This window comes from Podarcis filfolensis (assembly GCF_964270895.1).
Source record: "Podarcis filfolensis genome assembly, chromosome: 3".
Taxonomy (NCBI): Eukaryota; Metazoa; Chordata; class Lepidosauria; order Squamata; family Lacertidae; genus Podarcis; species Podarcis filfolensis.
The window spans coordinates 54,234,632-54,255,411 of record NC_139606.1 but is presented as its reverse complement, the minus strand read 5'-3'; the positions used below and the strand labels follow the sequence as shown (position 1 = coordinate 54,255,411).

General features: G+C 41.4%; 2 protein-coding genes and 1 long non-coding RNA gene across 7 annotated transcripts; 2 read left to right on the top strand and 1 right to left on the bottom strand.

Moving 5' to 3' along the window:
• Positions 1-733: 733 nt before the first annotated feature.
• On the top strand, positions 734-8,002 carry LOC310760329 (amine sulfotransferase-like). 2 transcript variants are annotated; one of them, XM_083608678.1, is made up of 7 exons: positions 734-825; positions 2,272-2,416; positions 3,814-4,022; positions 5,600-5,726; positions 6,490-6,584; positions 7,175-7,355; positions 7,710-8,002. In XM_083608678.1, the coding sequence occupies exons 2-7, from the start codon at positions 2,275-2,277 to the stop codon at positions 7,832-7,834; spliced, it is 879 nt and encodes a 292-aa protein (XP_083464804.1). In that variant the 5' UTR covers positions 734-825; positions 2,272-2,274; the 3' UTR covers positions 7,835-8,002. The 2 variants fall into 2 exon arrangements, with proteins under 2 accessions (XP_083464804.1, XP_083464805.1); XM_083608679.1 differs by having other exon boundaries at positions 738-825; positions 2,268-2,416.
• On the top strand, positions 742-19,058 carry LOC310760330 (amine sulfotransferase-like; the record flags this gene model as incomplete). 4 transcript variants are annotated; one of them, XM_083608683.1, is made up of 7 exons in its annotated part: positions 742-821; positions 13,835-13,979; positions 15,853-16,061; positions 17,203-17,329; positions 17,906-18,000; positions 18,598-18,778; positions 18,934-19,058. In XM_083608683.1, the coding sequence occupies exons 2-7, from the start codon at positions 13,838-13,840 to the stop codon at positions 19,056-19,058; spliced, it is 879 nt and encodes a 292-aa protein (XP_083464809.1). In that variant the 5' UTR covers positions 742-821; positions 13,835-13,837. The 4 variants fall into 4 exon arrangements, with proteins under 4 accessions (XP_083464809.1, XP_083464806.1, XP_083464807.1 ...); XM_083608680.1 differs by lacking the exon at positions 742-821 and adding an exon at positions 12,127-12,258; XM_083608681.1 differs by lacking the exon at positions 742-821 and adding an exon at positions 12,141-12,254.
• LOC310760362 lies at positions 4,031-18,976 on the bottom strand. Its single transcript, XR_014546926.1, has 3 exons — positions 18,839-18,976; positions 18,054-18,190; positions 4,031-4,896 (listed from the first exon to the last, which is right to left on the bottom strand). It is a non-coding gene; the product is annotated as an uncharacterized lncRNA (long non-coding RNA).
• Positions 19,059-20,780: the final 1,722 nt, after the last annotated feature.

The window sequence follows — 20,780 nt, the reverse complement described above, 5'->3', positions numbered from 1 at the left end:
ATGACTGGGAGCTGTCCATCTTGATGTGGACTCTGAAAATCCTTCAAAATCTTTGAAGGGTGGGAACGATTGCTGCCAATATATTGGATTTGAAAGTTTATTCTTGGGCTTGAGTAATGTTTGATCTCAGATATGCTGTGTGCAAATGAAAAAGGTTGCTACTTTTCTTGGACAGATTTCTAAAACAACCAGTGCTAATTATTTAGTAAGTTTTATAGTAGTAGTAGTAGTAGTAATAATAATAATAATAATAATAATAATAATAATAATAAATTTATATCCCGCCCATCTGGCTGGGTTTCCGCAGCCACTCTGGGCGGCTTCCAAACGAATATTAAAAATAATACAGCATCAGGCATTAAAAACTTCCCTAAAAAGGGCCGCATTGAGTTGACTTTTAACAGTGAAATAGTTGTTTATTGCCTTGACATCTGCTGGGAGGGCATTCCACAGGGCAGGAACCACTACCGAGAAGGCCGTCTGTCTGTTCCCTGTAACCTCACTTCTCGCAGTGAGAAGAGTTAAAGTGGGCGTTATCGGGGTGCAAGTGAGTGCAGGCATGTGTGTGAAACAAGTTCTTCCCCTGTTGTTCTTTACATTTTATGCCTCGGTGCTCCTGTGTTACCTTTCTTTTCTTGCATAACTTGCAAGGAATGATTTACTAAGGAGGAGCCATCGATTTACTCAAACTCTTATTAGTTAACAGAATTCTATAAAGCAGTTTCCCTGAGAGCTCTGAACGTGAGCCTTGAAAAGCTGAAATACTCTAAGCTACAGAAGAGATCGGTCTCTCCCAGACTTTTTGACTCTAAAAACAAAAGGTAGGTAAGTTTTCTTGTAAATTAAACTTTCCAAGGAAAAGCAGGACTACTGAATGACAAACAACTAATCTACTCTTTCTTGCAAGAGTTCTGAGGGGCAATAAGGTATTTCATCAGATGCATCAAAACTCTAGTCACAGTTCATATTCTTTTCTGGTGTCACACAGAATGCAACATTTGTGCTACCAGAGATTAATAGTTATTTTGAGGGGACTGAATGTGAACTCCCATTGTGCAAGTGGAACCCTGCTCATTCGGCATGGGATACAACCCTTAATTTATATATTGGAAAATCAAACGGAGTATTTTTCTTGTTATTATTTTGGACATACAATGTTTTCCACTAAACAATTGTTGCATTTCTTAGCGATGAAACACAAGACTTATATAGAGAATTAAAGTGATTTTCAGGCTTCATGGCGTTTTATTTCTTTATCACTTTTAAGCAATGGATTTTATTTTTATTTAAATGTTTATAAAGCACCCATTCATCTATAATATCACCAGGCGGTATATCTTGATGTCATGCATCATATTCTATATTATGGCCTGAAATGTCCCAACAGGTATAAAAGACAAGCAACACACTGTCAACAACTTTGGTTTCCTCAGCCACCAATGGAGCCTTGAACTTTCTCCCTTAACAATTCCCCTCCTCCTTATACCATGCACTGAGCCCACCCTTGCAAGTGCCTTCCTTATCAGATGCTACGTGGGAGGAGAGAAATTGGCGCAGGGAGGAGACAAAAAAAGAAAGGGATATTTTGGCAGTGGTGTCTCAGTACTGGAATGCCTGCCCAATAGGGCCCATTGTATGTGTAGCCAACTCTCTGTATTATCATAGATGAAGCTGAGGGCAGCATTCCCTCCATGGAACGTCCTTGGGCACCACATTTCAGCAGCAGTTTCAGCCAGAGCTGGCAATGGAAGCCAGATAGGCAGTGAAGAATACCTTTCTCTTTGCCACCCTGTGGTCCCCAGGCACATCTATGGTTTGGTCCCAGGAAGCCCGGAATATACGTCACCCCAATTTCTTGAAGCTGATCAAGAACCCAGGAGGAAATGGCAAGAGTTCCCAACAGATTCCGTCTTTCATTTCCCCTGTATCCATTTCCAGGGAGCAGTTTTTTGCTTCCTTCCCACCTCCCCTGAGTACAAGAATGAGTGTCAGGATAGCAGCACTGACCAAACTATGATGCCAGGCAGCATAAAGTGAGGCCAAGGGCTGCTATTTTGCATGCTGCACACATGAACTTGAGAAATAACTATATCAGGGTGAGAGAGAAAAGCCTTATTGTGTAGGACAAAGCCAGCTTTGAGTTGAAAGCAGCACCATTTTAAAAAAACACTTAAAGCAGGGGGGAAATAATGCTTTGTTGCCTCAATGATGGGTCAAGTCTCTGTTCTTTAAATGATGGACCTTTATTCCCTTCTATTTATTCTTAGACAGGCAATGCAACCAAACGAGAAATACCTTTTCACATACAAAGGATTTTATTTCCAGTCAGCATTTACTTCAGTGGAGTACTTAGATTCCCTGGAGGGTTTTGAAATAAGAGACAGTGATGTATTTATAGTCACTTATCCAAAATCAGGTAAGAGTACCTTTTCGTAGGTTGAACCATCATTTCAATTCAACCCTGTTGGATACCCACATATATCTACATAGTATCTGTATTATCCTAACGCAAGATTAAAACCAAATGCAAAATTGAGGTCTATGTGGGTAGTATGGAACTTACCTGGTTACATAAAGGTGAACTGGGCCATGTTCTGATTTGTTTTTTAAAAAGAGATGAAATAATGTGTTTTCCACCACTCTCACCATGTTTGAGGTTTTGAAAACAACATAAATACACATCAAAAACATTCAAATGCTTTGCCAATCATGGGGGGGGGGGGAGGTCCATATTCAATGCAGTTGTACCCTACATGCAATAACTTCCACTTCCACACCAGAACTTCCTTCACTCTTCTCTCTCATTGTGTCCCCAGTGTTCCCCAAATCTGCCTTGGAGGGTTGGTGGGGTGGGGAGGACACAATAACCGGGAGTGGGAGAGGAGAGAGAGGGGAAGTTCTGCATTGTATAGGCATTTAAGACTTGGGTGACATGAAGAAAGGCTTCTGCAACTGCCTTTTGCCTATTATGTTTGTCCCACTGGCCATTTGTCAATATTCCTGTTCCTAGAATGCATTGATTGCATTGGCAACCCATGCAGCCAGGTCCCTAAATCTGCCTTTGCTTGCTGTGTTGATTCCCTTCCTCTCTCTCATTTCTGGCCCAGATCTCCCATTAGGTCCAGTTGTGGATGACTCTGGGTTTTGCGCTCATTTCGCTCTATAGGCCGAGGGAGCCGGCGTTTGTCCGCAGACAGCTTCTGGGTCATGTGGCCAGCAAGACTACCATAGATTCTGGCATATTAGGCGACTGGGCATATTAGACGACCCCCCAAATTGGCAGCTGCATTTTGAGGGTTCATCTTATACGTCCAGTTGCTTAATACGCTGGGCAGCTCTGCGCCAAGAGAAAGCCACCCGGCGCTGAGCAGAGCCCACCGCCAGCTGCTGCTGCTTCCGAAGCAGGGGGGGCAGGCTCTGCGCCAGGCAGTCCTCTCCCACTGCGAAGCCCGCTGTACGCCGCCAATACCCGGCGTATAATACGACCCACGACGTTTTAACCTCTTTTCCAGGGTTAAAAAGTCTTCTTATATGCGGGAATCTACGGCAAGTCACTTCTGGAGAACCAGAGCGGCTCACAGAAATGCCGTTTATCTTCCCGCCAGAGCGGTACCTATTTATCTACTTGCAGTTTTATGTGTTTTCGAACTGCTAGGTGGGCACGAGCTGGGCACGAGCAATGGGAGCTCACCCCGTCGTGGGGATTCGAACCGTGACCTTCTGATCGGCAAGCCCTAGGCTCTGTGGTTTAGACCACGGCACCACCCATGTCCCCATATGAATGAAATTAAGTATGCTTATTCTCATTTATAGGCACAATATGGACTCAAAATATTTTGAGCTTGATTTATCATGAAGGTCACCGAGATGGAACTGAAAAAGTTGACTTAGTAAACAGGGCTCCGTGGCTGGAGTACAATGTCCGCAATGTGGATTACGTCAGTCGTCCATCACCTCGCCTCTTTGCTTCCCATCTACCCTACTATTTAGTACCCAAAGGATTAAGGAACAGAAGAGCAAAAGTAGGAAACAGCACATTTATTATTTGATCATATTCAATGTTTGTCTTGCCTTCTTTAAATGAACATCTCAGATTCTGTTAACATTTCTCCGTTTTTGAGGGCAGTTCATCCAGCTGCAATTCCTTTTTCCATATGAATGAATAATGGTCTGTGCACCCTGAGCTTGGAATAATTCCCATGACTGCTAAACAGCACAGAGTTTATGCTCCGCCATAGTAAAAGTCCTGGAGGGTGTTAAGAATAAAACAGGTTCTTTTATCTGAGATTCAGTGCACTTCAGGCAGAACACAAGTAAGCAGTCAGACAACCAATATATTGGAATTTCTACATAACATTGCTTTGTTGAGTAACAAGCAGAACACATAACAAGATAAGGGAACATGCACTCAGTCTCTCACACAATCACACATACACTCACCACTCTTCTGGATTGGGTGGGCAGACAGCGGGATCCTGGCTGCATCCGACACACAACCCTCCTGAAAAGCCTGTTCTTATATAGTCTTTTTTGGTGTTCATCTGAATATTGGCATTTCTCATTGCCTTTGACATGTTCTTGGCAGTCTTCTACCCTTAGCATGTTCTTGGCATATCACAACTCTCATGCTTTGCACCTGGTCTTCTGTAACTTTTGGCACAGTACGATATTCATTGTTTGTAACTAGCATTGCACAGCCAGTCTTTATGTTTCCTTGCAGGTACAGTACTTTTGCTAGAACATGCACATTCCATTCACTCTTTGATCAGCACAATTTATTAATAGTTCATCAACAGCATCCATTTTATGTGGTGGTCTTCAGCCCATTCAAAACATGGCATTTGTTGTGCGAGTACTTGGAGCTCGCAAAGCTGACAGATGCAATACGAGATAAACCTAAAATTATGATGAAAGAAGAATGGGAATGTATAAATAATTATCTAGGGGATAAGGTTTCAACAAGAAAGACCTGGTTATGTTTAGAATGATACCTCATAGAGAAATGTTCCCTGATACCAAAATGAGGGATTCCTTGGAATGCAGATCGAGAGAATTGATAAGAATAATGATCTGTTGTGACCTTGATGGAAGCGTACAATAGATGAGCCTTTCTGTGTTCTGGCTCCTCTTCTTCTTCTTCTTCTTCTTCTTCTTCTTCTTCTTCTTCTTCTTCTTCTTCTTCTCCTTCCCTTTCCCTTTTCCCTTTTCCTTTTCCTTTTTTTCTCATCCTTTTTCTTAGGTTTTATGCCATGTATTTTGATTTTTTTAGCTTCTTCATTATTATCATTATTAAGTAATTTTCTTTTGTAATTTTGGTTGTCTATATTTATATGTATTTGTTTAAAGCAAAATAAATGTATTTTAAAAAAACAAAAAAATGCCATTCGTTACAGGGGTGCCATCCAACAAACTTAATAAGAATAAGCTCATTCGACACCATAGGATTGCACTGTGCATGTGACATTCATGCTGCAAAAGAGGGTGAGGCTGCCAGGGCTGTAAAGCAACTTGGAAGCACCAAGAATCCACAACAAGAGACATCTGAGATCCATCCATTTATTATTTTAGAAATCGAAAGAATTTGTTGTTATTCCTGCAGGTTGTTTATGTGTCCAGAAACCCAAAGGATGTCTTGGTTTCCTTTTACCATTTTTCCAAAATGGGAGTCCAATCAGAACAGGTAGAAGATTTTGGAATTTTCATGGAGAGGTTTTTGGCTGGGAAGGGTAAGGATGAATTGCTACTCTGAAATGAATCACTCTTGTCCCTTCATCTTTATCCTTTGACAACAGATTAAAGAATTTCTCTCTGTGTTAAGGAACGTTTTCAGAATGCCATGTTTGATGCCATAGGTTACTCTGAGGAAATTCCACATCCATGCATCACAAAGCGTCTCCAACTGAGACTCCAACTACACCATTTTATGCCACTGATGACTGGTGTCCGTTGATGCCGAAGGGAGGGTATAGATCTGGCCAACTCCCAAAGGAAATCAGGTGGATTTGTATGCTGTCTGCATCAGGATGCAGCAGCTACAAATCATTACAAGCTGGAACACCCAATGCTTAATCAAGTGTAGAGATTTGTGTCAAGTAATAACTCAGAAACCCAGACAGTGTCTCTAAATGTTGCAAGTATTAACTTCCACACCATATAAGGAAAATTCAAGAGTGGGAAGGAAGGAGGCTGGAGGAAGGCTAGACTGATCTCAGCCCACCCATCACTCTCTCATCACATTGCCTGGAAGCACAGCAGGGAGCCTTAAAATGCAGAACTCTTCTGCAAATTCCTTCTCTGAGAAAGTGTTTGGTGAGGTTGGGTGGTATTAATTCAGCTTATGTTTAATGGTTTGTACCACTGCTGGTTCTTAAAATGATCCCTTAAAATTGTTTTAATGGACTTTAAATGTTCGTACTGCTTCTCTCTGAATGTTTTTTTTTAAAAAAATCTGATCTACATTTTATGCCAAATCAACTTCTCTCACATCAGTACTTGCAAGTTTATGGCTGGACCATGTGGAAGGCTGGTACTCTCACAAGGATGAGTTCAATATTCTGTTTCTTACCTATGAGGAAATGAAGAAGGTAAGTTATCAAAATGCTATCCAGTCTGATATTAAACATCCATCAAAACTCTCCTTTACAAAATGGAGGAAGGAAGCAATTTGATTATTCAAGTGCCCTCAGCTGCTGCTTTCCCAGCTGGTCTCGCTTCCTTTCCAAAAGATTTTTCAAAGCCGAGCAGGCCATGGATTCGGGTGCAGCTTTCAAACCTTAGACTGCAAAAATGCACTGTAACCATTTCCCCTGAGGGATTATGGGGCTATAAATAAAGTGTCATGATCCCAAGCAAGATATGTCATTTCACAGGCCCTCTGATGCTGAGGAGAGATGTCACAGAACCCCCCCCCCCTTGTGTCTGCAACAGGGACATTTATTTATTTACTTGTGGACTCAGTTGAAAGAGCTGCCCCATAATATAATGCATTCTACATGGAATAAAAAGCAACAATGAAAGTATAATGCAATTGCAATTATTCCAAACTAGGCAAAGAAAGATGCAGGCTTCTTGTTTCCCCTGCTTGTAATCCCGCCTATTCCATGAGTTTTAGTCTCTAGGCTGTCAGGTTTCTCTATTGTGGGTGGCCTGACATTAAAACCACGTTCCATTTCAGGATCTGAGAAGCTGTGTCTTGAAATTATGCAACTTCCTGGGAAAGAGACTGACGGAAAAGGAGGTGGATGCTGTTGTGGATCAGGCTACATTTCATAAAATGAAAGCAGATCCCAGGGCAAACTATGAGTTCGCTCGACCAGATCTCATGGACCACAGCAAAGGACATTTTCTTCGCAAAGGTAAGTTAATGGTAGAAAAAACTGATTTGGTGCTTCTTGTAGAATCCCCTACAGATTCACCTGATATTTACACTGATATGTGATAGCTACCAAGTAATGGTGATTTCATTTTTCCAGTCTTCATGAAACTCTCAGTTTCTGTTATTTCCTAATTTTAGAGTTGTTCTATTATGTACTTCCCCTGTTGTTTTTTCCTTGTTCTAAATAGGAGGTTTTCTTCGCAAATGTAATTTATGGTAGATCAAACTGACATATTCACCTGACAATCGCATCTAGGGATGGAATATATCTGGAGTTATGGATATTTATTTGACCACCACAATGTACTTTCTTTCTGTCTGCTTCCTGGGCCAGGCACTGTTGGAGACTGGAAGAACATGATGACAGTCGCACAAAGTGAAAGGTTTGACAGCGTTTTTAAGGAGAGAATGGAGAAGCTGCCCATCAAGTTCTGCTGGGACATCCATGAGGAATCATGAGTCTGCCTTCAGCCTGGAAGGATGAAATAAAGTGCACTGTATGCATTTAATCCAGCCCTATTTGTAAGATTCAGCAGAATATTCTCATGTGGCTTAATAGCTTCCTAATGTTCAAATATGTGCATTAATGTTTTTAAAACACCACAATAAAATTACATTTGTACTGTCCACTTCTTCTCTTTCCACATTCCAACATGTCCTAATTTCTGACCCCATGTGCAAAAGTTAAGGAATCCCAAGATATCTATTGGGATTAGTAATTGTGTTTTAATTTGGCAGTGAGGCGACCACTGGATTATTACAATTGAAATTTAATAAAAAATGTTCTTAAAATAAGCAAACTAACCAACTATTGGTGTCCCAGATGCACTGGCGGAGGAAGCGGGCTGTGGGCCACCCCGGATGTCATGCCTGAGGGGGGGTCACATTACTGTGCTACCCCCCCAAAAGATGCTCACCGCTTGCCGTGGGTGACACCCCCCCTGATATGCTCACCCCGCGCCCGGGTGCCAGAGCAACTACCTCTGCTTCTGCCCAGACGGCAATGTAAATCATCCCACTCACTCATGTCATCTATTTATTTGTTGTTTGTGGAATTCAACTTCACGCTCTTCCAATCATTCCATCAGGACAAACATTCCAGCCTGCTGGTTGGCACAACCCCTCCTCACCTTCATTCCTTCTGCACTGTTCTTGGGGTTCTCCTGATACCCAAAGAGTCAATTTGAGGGTGCGTGGGGAATATGTGGGGAGAAGTGGGGGAGATGGACAGTGTATGTTTGATGCCCATAGCAATCTCCTTCATGGGTCAGATTGAAAAGGAGGAATTTCCATCGGGATCATGGAGCAGAGAGAAAGGGTTAAAGCAAATTTTGGATGACATAGAACCTGGATCAGAAGTTCCCACTGCTACTCTTCAAACCTTAAGAAATGATGTCATGAGTTCCATGGAGACATCATAGAGGGAATGGTTGGATCCTGAAAATCAATGGGAGGAGCTCAGGAAGGTGGGGTTGAATAACCCTGGGGAAGGTCTTAGCTGGATGCAAGAGGTGAAATGAGGATCCCAAGAAGCATCTGAGCCCAGGGAGAAGGCCAGTAGTCTAGAGAACAGAGAGGCACCAAGAGGGTTGGCAGAAAAACATTCTGCCCCTGTAACATTGGACATTCCAAGCCAGATACTGCCTGCTGTGGAAAAACCTTGGTGCCTCTTCCAGTCAATAAGAAGCCTTCTCCTTCAGGGGAGAGGACTAGAGTAAATTGGATGCTGAACCATTGCCAATGCTGCCTCCATCTCCAAGGACACACAGATGCTAGCACATGCAAAATCCTTGCAGACCCAACGCACTTGAAGGGATGCCTGTTTGCTTGCTTGTCTCCTTAGAGAGCTTAGTGCCCAGGTATTCTTGGAACAGGGCCCAAGCATGAGACATATGAAGGGAAAAGGCTGCACTTTGCCATGTCCTGAAGGTCTAGGAAAATTTAGCCCAGGGTCCAACCTAGGCCTGAGAGCAGCAATCAAACACATCAGGCCCTGGGCTCAGGAGCTCAGAGGGGCACATCACTAGTCACAGCCTGACCCCACTGCCCATCTCTGAGAGACTAGGCTGGAGCTGACAGCAAAGCAGAGAAGAAGCCCTCTGCATCCTACCCCCACAATCTATGTCAAGAAAGACTTCTTATGCCATCTTGCTGCATGCCACCCCAATTTTGAGCAGTGCAAGATTCTCTGGGTTCCAAGTGCTCTTTCTCTCAAAAAGGGTATGTGACTATTCCATGTTTGGGAGACATTACACTAAAAGAAGGTGCATGTTGATCTTGGAACCTCCCAATAAAGGTGCCGGATTCTGTGCAGCAACTAGGGATGGCATTTTGTGACAACCTGGCGTTACAACTATCTATTTGACCACCACAGTGCCAGGCACTCTTGGAGACTGGGAAAACATGATGGCCATTGTAAAAAAAGTGAAAGCTTTGAGAGTGTTTTTCAGGAGCAGATGGAAAGGCTCCACTTCAGGTTCTGCTGGAACATCAATGGTGAACTGAGTCTGCTTCCAGCTTAAGAATATTTATAGAAACTTTTTCTCTGTCTTGCATGTGTGTACCAATTGTCCAAATCTTGAGAGATTTGCTGCAGTCCATCTAAAGCTGTGTTGGAAGCAAGCAAGCAGTATTCTGAACAGAGTTGCTTGCTCAGGTCCTTCTCTAGAACAGGATGTGCATATGTTGTAGTATCTGTCAATCCATGTGTTGCACATAATTGGTTGAGAGCTGTGATTGTTGAAACAGATGTTTGTGATTATTTGAAAGCATTTTGAGTGGAAGTACTACAGGCAAGTATATGAATTCGTGATCAGGCAAGAAGTAATTTCCCTGCAGTAGGCGTGGGAGGATCCATCTCTGCTTTCAAATATAAAAACTGCCTCTGCCTCTTCTATGTTTTTAAGGGTGTGGATGAGTGAATCTTATCTGTTTGGGTTTCCTCTTAGTTTCTCACATTTCCACTGCTCTTTTTGGTTCACCATATTTCTGCACCGGTTTGTGCAGAAGAAGAGAAAAAAATCATGAAAAATTGTCTGCATTTTAGTGTACATTTCTATTGATATAGAAATAAATATACACACAATATTTTTTTGTTAATATACTAAATTTTGCTCGATATTTTCAGTAAAATATACAATCTATTATCTGCATAATATAATAAACACTTTCCCCTAATATACACACATTATTTGATTGGAAAGGTGTATCATGTAATTTGAAGATGTCTGAATTTTGATGGATGAACTGCAGCTGTGTTTCTGTTCACATACTGCTCACAGTTGAAATTAGGTGGACTTGCATTAAAACATTAATCAGATTACTCCCCATGCCTGCTCTGGAGTATTATTACAGTCTGCCTGGCAACTAAAGCTGATGGATAAAGGACCCCAGGAAACCAATATCTATCAGCCAGGAATGTTTGTATGGGCTTTGAAACATCTATCACTCCAACATATGAAGTCAGTATGATTTATCAGGAAACACAACTGAGATTTGCCATCATTTGAAATAAAAAACCCTGCAACCATAAAATAAACTGCGCTTTCACTATCTCAGGGGTGCTGTATAAAAAAACCCCCTGCGATTTTGTGGGGGGAAAGCTGAGGTATGGGAGGTAGACAAAGTTGTGGAGCTGCCCAAGCCCAAGACATTGAAAGCGGTTTGCAGGATAAATTTGGACAGTTTAGCAAGGAGAACACAGGAAGACATCAAGTGCATTTTCTATGCAACGGTATTCCTGAAAACATTAGCTTTAGATGATAAACAAAAACAAAACGAGCCATTTCTGCATGTGGCATTGTTTACTGGGAAATAGCTTTTATGGAATTCTGACTAAAATGACTGGGAGCTGTCCATCTTAATGTGGTCTTAATGTGGTCTCTGAAAATCCTTCAAAATCTTTGAAGGGTGGGAACGATTGCAGCCAATATATTGGATTTGAAAGTTTATTCTTCGGCTTGAGTCATATTGAGTCAGATAAGCTGTGTACAAATGAAAAAGGTTGCTACTTTTCTTGGACAGATTTCTAAAACAACCAGTGCTAATTATTTAGTAAGTTTTATATTATTTTTATTATTATTATTTGTGACGTTACCATATATGAGAGAGTGCTGGAGGAGAAACAGACATGCCAAAGTTTATTCTTGGGCTTGAGTAATGTTTGATCTCAGATATGCTGTGTGCAAATGAAAAAGGTTGCTACTTTTCTTGGACAGATTTCTAAAACAACCAGTGCTAATTATTTAGTAAGTTTTATAATAATAATAATGATGATGATGATGATGATGATAATAATAATAATAATTTATACCCCACCAATCTGGCTGGGTTTCCCCAGCCACTCTGGGCGGCTTCCAACCGAATATTAAAAATAATACAGCATCAGACATTAAAAACTTCCCTAAACAGGGCTGCCTTCAGTTGACTTTTAAAAGTAAAATAGTTGTTTATTGTCTTGACATTTGCTGGGAGGGCATTCCATAGAGCAGGAACCACTACCTCCGGTCCCTCATACCATTTGAGCCCATTTTCTACTAGTGGACCAGATGTAATACTGCATTTATTTCTTAAATGGGCAAAGACCACTGTTGATATTGGCTGTTCCTTGTGCAAAGAAACAAGTTCTTCCCCAGTTGTTCTTTACATTTTGTGCCTAGATGATCCTGTTTTATCGTTCTTTTCTTGCATAACTTGCCAGGAATTATTTACTAAGGAGGAGCCATCGATTTAATCAAACTCTTATTAGTTAACAGAATTCTATAAAGCAGTTTCCTTGAGAGCTCTGAATGTGAGCCTTGAAAAACTGAAATACTCCAAGCTAGAGAAGAGATCGGTCTCTCCCTCTCTCTTCCACACTTTTTAACTCTAAAAACAAAAGGTAGGTAAGTTTTCTTGTAAATTAAACTTTCCAGGGAAAAGCAGGACTACTGAATGACAAACAACTAATCTACTCTTTCTTGCAAGAGTTCTGAGGGGCAATAAGGTATTTCATCAGATGCATGGAAACTCTTTTCACAGTTCATATTCTTTTATGGTGTCACACAGAATGCAACATTTGTGCTACCAGAGATTTATAGCTATTTTGAGGGGACTGAATGTGAACTCCCATTGTGCAAGTGGAACCCTGCTCATTCGGCATGGGATACAACCCTTAATTTATATATTGGAAAATCAAACGGAGTATTTTTCTTGTTACTATTTTGGACATACAATGTTTTCCACTAAATGATTGTTGCATTTCTTAGCGATGAAACGCAAGACATATATAGAGAATTAAAGTGATTTTTCTGTCTTCATGGCACTTTATTTCTTTATCACTTTTAAGCAATGGATTTTATTTTTATTTAAATGTTTATAAAGCACCCATTCATCTATAATAACACACGGTGGTATATCTCAGTGTCATGCATCATATTCTATATTATGGCCTGAAATGTCCCAACAGGTATAAAAGGCCTGGCGACAACTGGCGACAACTTTGGTTTCCTCAGCACCCAATGGAGCCTTGAACTCTCTCCCATAACAATTCCCCGCCTCCTCATATCATGCACTGAGCCCACGCTTGCAAGTGCCTTCCTTGTCAGACGCCACGTGGGAGGAGAGAAATTGGCACAGGGAGGAGGCAAAAAAAGAAGAAAGAGCTATTTTGGCAGTGGTGTCTCAGTATGGGAACACCTGCCCAACAGGGCCCATTGTATGTGTAGCCAACTCTCTGTATTATCATAGATGAAGCTGAGGGCAGCATTCCCTCCATGGAACGTCCTGGGGCACCACATTTCAGCAGCAGTTTCAGCCAGAGCTGGCAATGGAAGCCAGATGGGCAGTGAAGAATACCTTTCTCTTTGCCACCCTGTGGTCCCCAGGCACATCTATGGTTTGGCCCCAGGAAGCCCAGAAAATACGTCACCCCAATTTCTTAAAGCTGATCAAGAACCCAGGAGGAAATGGCAAGAGTTCCCAACAGATTCCGTCTTTCATTTCCCCTAGATCAATTTACAGGGAGCAGTTTTGCTTCCTTCCCCCCTCCCCTGAGTACAAGAATGAGTGTCAGGATAGCAGCACTGACCAAACTATGACGCCAGGCAGCATAAAGTGAGGCCAAGGGCTGCTATTTTGCATGCTGCACACATGCACTGACCAAACAACTGTGTCAGGGTGAAAGAGGAAAGCCTTCTTGTGTAGGGCAAAGCCAGCTTTGAGTTGAAAGCAGCACCATTTTAAAAAAAACACTTAAAGCAGGGGGAAAATAATGCTTTGTTGCCTCAATGATGGGTCAAGTCTCTGTTCTTTAAATGATGGACCTTTATGTTGCTCACCTGTGATGGAAGAGAAGCATGGGATTCTGCTATGGGGTCTGCTAGAGGAGTAGGATTTCACAAAATGACACCTCTATTTTTTTGTGATTTCCCATTGTTGCATAATAGAGGTAACTATTCCCTTCTATTTATTCTTAGACAGGCAATGCAACCAGACGAGAAATACCTTTTCACATACAAAGGATGTTATTTCCAGCCAGATTTGACTTCAGCGGAGTACTTAGATTCCCTGGAGGATTTTGAAATAAGAGACAGTGATGTATTTTTAATCACTTATCCAAAATCAGGTAAGAGTACCTTTTCATAGGAAGAACCATCATTTCAATTCAACCACGATGGATACCCACATATATCTACATAGTATCTGTATTATCCTTACGCAAGTTTAAAACCAAATGCAAAATTGAGGTCAATGTGGGTAGTATGAAACTTACCTGGTTACATAAAGGTGAACTGGGCCATGTTTTCTTTTGTTTCAAAAAAAGAGATGATATAATGAGTTTTCCACCAGTGTCAACCTGTTTGAGGTTTTGAAAACAACGTAAATACACATCAAAAACATTCAAATTTGGTTGCAAGGGATTTATTGTATTCACTGACTTTTAGGATTTTGTATGTGTTTGTCAAATAGAGTTGATAAATTCTTTTCTTAAAAACTTTTCATCCTGTGACTCTTTATTTCAGCATTTATCTGCCACAGTTTTGCCAATAATAACAGGGGTCCGTATCCAATGCAGTTGTGCCCTCCATGCAATAACTTCCACTTCCACACCAGAACTTCCTTCACTCTTCTCTCTCCTTGTGTCCCCAGTGTTCCCCAAATCTGCCTTGGAGGGCTGGTGGGGTGGGGAGGACACAATAACCGGGAGTGGGAGAGGAGAGAGAGGGGAAGTTCTGCATTGTATAGGCATTTAGGACTTGGGTGACATGAAGAAAGGCTTCTGCAACTGCCTTTTGCCTATTATGTTTGTCTCACTGGCCATTTGTCAACATTTCTGTTCCTAGAAAGCACTGATAAAAAATCATGGTTTGAATCCACTGAATCAAAGTACAGTGGTACCTCAGGTCAAGAACTTAATTCTTTCCGGAGGTCTGTTCTTAACCTGATACTATTCTTAACCTGAAGCACCAATTTAGCTAATGGGGCCTCCCGCTGCCGCTGCACTGCCGCTGCCCAATTTCTGTTCTCATCCTGAAGCAAAGTTCTTAACCCGAGGGACTATTTCTGCATTAGTGGAGTCTGTAACCTGAAGTGTAACCCGAGGTACCACTGCACTTTGGAGAACAGATAACTTTTTTTTAATTTCCTAGACTTTGAATATCATTTGTATAATGTTCTGGGAAGAATCTGGAATAGAGTTTTTGGTAGCTTTCTGAACAATAAAGGAACTTATTAGCAAATTTTGTTCTGTCTTCCCAAATCCTCAAATTCTATGAAGCCTTTAGCTGAAATTCCCTCTCTCATCCTCAATGGAAATGAAGCCTAGGTCAATCTTCCTCATTCACTCATTGCTGTCCCTATTTCAGTGGTGGTCTGTGTGACACCAAAATGTAGTGCCCCCCACCTCTCACCTTCTATTTGACATCATAGTGTTGGCAGCCCGTGCAGCCAGGTCCCTAAATCTGCCTCTGCTTGCTGTGTTGATTCCCTTCCTCTCTCTCATTTCTTTTCAGTGTTGCAATTCAGATAGTAAGCTCCATGATGCTGAGACATGTTGTTTTCAGTTATTTCACTCTTTAAAGTACTAAGTACATATACTTAGTATAATGAATGAAATTAAAGTAAAGGTAAAGGTATCCCTGGACCGGTAGGTCCAGTCGCAGACGACTCTGGGGTTGCACGCTCATCTCTCTCTATAGGCCGAGGGAGCCAATCTTTGTCCACAGACAGCTTCCAGGTCATGTGGCAAACTAGAGCAGCTCACAGAAATGCCGTTTACTTTCCCATCAGAGTGGTACCTATTTATCTACTTGTAGTTTTATATGTTTTCGAACTGCTAGGTGGGCACGAGCTGGGACTGAACAATGGGAGCTCACCCCGTTGCGGAGATTCGAACTGCCGACCTTCTGATTGGCAAGCCTTATGCTCTGTGGTTTAGACCACGGCACCACCCATGTCCCTATATGAATGAAATTAAGTATGCTTATTCTCATTTATAGGCACAATATGGACTCAAAATATTTTGAGCTTGATTTATCATGAAGGTCACCGAGATGGAACTGAAAAAGTTGACTTACTAGACAGGGTTCCGTGGCTGGAGTACAATCTCCGCAATGTGGATTACGTCAGTCGTCCATCACCTCGCCTCTTTGCTTCCCATCTACCCTACTATTTAGTACCCAAAGGATTGAGGAACAGAAGACCAAAAGTAGGAAACAGCACATTTATTATTTGATCATATTCAATGTTTGTCTTGCCTTCTTTAAATGAACATCTCAGATTCCGTTAACATTTCTCTGTTTTTGAGGGCAGTTCATCCAGCTGCAATTCCTTTGTCCATATGAATGAATAATGCTCTGTGCACCCTGAGTTTGGAATAATTCCCATAACTCCTAAACAGCACAGAGTTTATGCTCCACCATAGTAAAAGTCCTGGAGGGTGTTAAGAATAAAACAGGTTCTTTTATCTGAGATTCAGTGTACTTCAGGCAGAACACAAGTAAGCAGTCAGACAACCAATATATTGGAATTTCTACATAACATTGCTTTGTTGATTAACAAGCAGAACACGTAACAAGATAAGGGAACATGTACTCAGTCACTCACACAATCACACATACACTCACCACTCTTCTTCTGGATCGGGTGGGCAGACAGCGGGATCCCGGCTGCATCCGACACACCAACCCTCCTGAAAAGCCTGTTCTTATATAGTCTTTTTTGGTGTTCATCTGAATATTGGCATTTCTCATTGCCTTTGACATGTTCTTGGCAGTCCTCCACCCTTAGCATGTTCTTGGCATATCACAACTCTCATGCTTTGCACCTGGTCTTCTGTAACTTTTGGCACAGTACGATACTTTTTGTAACTAGCATTGCACAGCCAGTCTTTATGCTTCCTTGCAGGTACAGTACATTTGCCAGAACATGCACATTCCATTCACTCTTTGATCAGCACGATTTACGAATAGTTCATCAACAGCATCCATTTTATATGGTGGTCTTCAGCCGTCTTGCGGCCCATTCAAAACACGGCATTCGTTACAAGGGTGCCATCCAACACACTTAATAAGCTCATTCGACACCATAGGATTGCACTGTGCATTTGACATGCATGTTGCAAAAGAGTGTGACGCTGCCAGGGCTATAAAGCAACTTGGAAGCACCAAGAATCCACAAGAAGAGATATCTGAGATCTATCCATTTATTATTTTATGCATATATATCCACTTCAACAACTTAGTTACCGGCACATTTCACAACCACAGAAATAACTATAGAAGCAAAACAAAAGAAACAGTAGAAAAAATAAGACCAGGAATCAAAAGAATATGTTGTTATTCCTGCAGGTTGTTTATGTGGCCAGAAACCCAAAGGATGCCTTGGTTTCCTATTACCATTTTTCCAAAATTACAGTCAAATTAGAAGAAGTAGAAGATTTTGGAATTTTCATGGAGAGGTTTTTGGCTGGGAAGGGTAAGGATGAATTGCTACTCAAAAACGAATCACTCTTGCCCCATCATCTTTATTGCCTTTGACAACAGACTAAAGAAATTCTCTGTGTGATAAGGATCATTTTCAGAATGCCATGTCTGATGCCATAGGTTACTCTGAGGAAATTCCACATCCATCCATCACAAAGAGTCTACAACTGAGAATCCTACTACACCATTTTATGTTGCATTTTATGTTGCAAATGTTAACTTCCACACCATATAAGGAAAATTCAAGAGTGGGAAGGAACGGAGCTGGAGGAAGGATAGACTGATCTCAGCCCACCCATCACTCTCTCATCACATTGGGTTGGGAAGAGCTGCAGTGAGCCTCAAAATGCAGAACTCTTCTGCAAATACTTTCTCTGAGAAAGTGTTTGGTGAGGTTGGGTGGTATTAATTCAGCTTCTGTTTAACGGTTTGTTCCACTGCTGGTTCTTAAAATGATTCCTTAAAATTGTTTTAATGGAATTTATATGTTTGTACTGCTTCTCTCTGAATGTTTTTCAAAAAATAATCAGATATACATTTTATGCCAAATCAACTTTTCTCCTATCAGTAATTGCAAGTTTATGGCTGGACCATGTGGAAGGCTGGTACTCTCACAAGGATGACTTCGATATTCTGTTTCTTACCTATGAAGAAATGAAGAAGGTAAGTTATCAAAATGCTATCCAGTCTGATATTAAACATCCATCAAAACTCACCTTTACAAAATAGAGGAAGGAAGCAATTTGATTATTCAAGTGCCCTCAGCTGCTGCTTCCCCTGCTAGTCTCGCTTCTTTTCCTAAAGATTTTTCAAAGCCTAGCAGGCCATGGATTCAGGAGCAGCTTTTCGGACCCTAGACAGCAAATAGTGCATATAACCATTTCCCCTGAGGGATTATGGGGCTATAAATAAAGTGTCATGATCCCAAGCAAGAGATGTCATTTCACAGGCCCTCTGCTGCTGAGTAGAGATGTCACAGAACCTCCCTTGTGTCTGCAACAGGGACATTTATTTATTTACTTGTGGACTCAGTTGAAAGAGCTGCCCCAGAATATAATGCATTCTGCATGGCTCATAGAATAAAAGCAACAATGAAAGTACAATATGATGCAATGGCAATTATTACAAATTAGGCAAAGAAAGATGCAGGCTGCTTGTTTCCCCTGCTTGTATTCCTGCCTATTCCATGAGTTTTAGTCTCTAGGCTGTCAGGTTTCTCTATTGTGGATGGCCTGACATTAAAACCACGTTCCATTTCAGGATCTGAGAAGCTGTGTCTTGAAATTATGCAACTTCCTGGGAAAGAGACTGACGGAAAAGGAGGTGGATGCTGTTGTGGATCAGGCTACATTTAATAAAATGAAAGCAGATCCCAGGGCAAACTATGAGTTCATGCCACCGGATCTCATGGACCACAGCAAAGGACATTTTCTTCGAAAAGGTAAGTTAATGGTAGATCACACTGGCTTGGTGCTGCTTGCAGAATTCCTGACATATTCACCTGACAATTGCATCTAGGGATGGAATATATCTGGAGGTATGGATATTTTTTTGACCATCACAATGCACTTTCTTTCTGTCTGCTTCCTGGGCCAGGCACTGTTGGAGACTGGAAGAACATGATGACAGTCGCACAAAGTGAAAGGTTTGACAGCGTTTTTAAGGAGAGAATGGAAAAGCTGCCCTTCAAGTTCTGCTGGGACATCCATGAGGAATCATGAGTCTGCCTTCAGCCTGGAAGAAATACAGTACACTGTATGCATTTATTCCAGCCCTATTTGTAAGAGTTAGTAGAAAACAAAATCTCATATGGCTTAATAGCTTCCTAATGTTCTAATATGTGCTGTAATTTTTTAAAAAAACACCACAAAACAATTACATTTGTACTGTCCGCTTCTTCTCTTTCTACATTCCAACATGTCCTAATTTCTGACCCCATGTGCAAAAGTTAAGGAATCCCAAATTAGCTATTGGGATTATTAATTGTATTTTAAATTGGCACTGTTATATTGAGCCTAGCATTGGATTATTGTAATTGAAAATTGATAAAAATTATTGTTAAAAAAAACCAAACTAACTAACTATTGGTGTCCCAGATGGCAATGTAAATCATCCGGCTCATTCACATCATCAATTTATTTGTTGTGGGTGGAATTCTTCTTCATGCTCTTCCAATTATTCCATCAGGACAAACATTTCAGCCTGTGGGTTGGCACATAATTGGTCGAGAGCTGTGATTGTTGAAACAGATGTTTGTGATTATTTGAAGCCATTTTGAGTAGAAGTACAACAGGCAAGAAGTAATTTCCTTGTAATGGTCCGACAAAACCAATATGGATACTTGATCATTTCCCTGGTGAAGATAAGTCACTTTGGTGGGTTACACCAAATTGCTGGGTGTGCATAACTGTGTGATATAGTATAATTTCAGAACTGTAGAAAAAGTAACATAAAAATTACAAGAGCAATTTTATTTTATGCTGCTTGTCACTTACTCACCTTTGGCCCTTGAAAGAATGCTTGTGCAATTAGCAATCCATGTGTTGCAAATAATTGGTGGATAATCTTGATTGCTGGAACAGATATTTATTTTTATGGTACTGAATAATCTCTTTGAACGCTTCATTCCTAAACAAATTTATTATGAGGGAAAGTGTTCTTGAACACATTTGGCTTTAATTCAGAGGACAGGGCTGCTTGTTGCTTCCTCGCCTCACTCCCCTTGTGCAAGACGAGTGACAAAGTCTGATTGCACAGGAACTCCTCTGACCCCAAGGATGATAAACATTGCAAAGGGCCCTCTAGTGTGTATCTGAGTGGCTTTGAAAAAGATAAATGGGAGAACTATCTAACTGCCTCACAAACATTTTAGATGGCGAAAGCATTTGATTCCTACTGGATGGCAATGATTAATCAGAATTCAAAAACAGGGCTAGCTGTAGAAAAAAATCTGTACTCACATGCTGCATGCCACTTCAAGGCAGTGAAGTTTGATAAGAGACAAATGCACCCCAAATATATTCCTTGAAGTGATTTGACACACATACTCCCCCCTGTAGTTCACACAGCAAACACAATCACATGAAAAGGCATAGATAAAATTAATTACATTTTATTTGTTGTTGTTGTTTAGTCGTCTTAGTTGTGTTCGACTCTCTGTGACCCCATGAACCAGAGCATGCCTTGGAAACTCTCACTTTCTTCTCAAAGCTTCTCCTTTTTTATGTCCATGGAGTTTACTTGGGAAAATACTGGAGTGGTTTGCCAGTTCCTTCTCCAGGTGGATCACATTGAGTCTGAACTCTTGGCTATGACCTGTCTGTCTTGGGTGACCCTGCACAGCATAGCTCAGAGCTTGTGCTGGTCCGGGGGGGAGGTTACCGTGGGGCGAGGTCCAGGACCTGAGTCGAGGGTCGGCAGACAGTTCTCCACAGGCTAAGCGG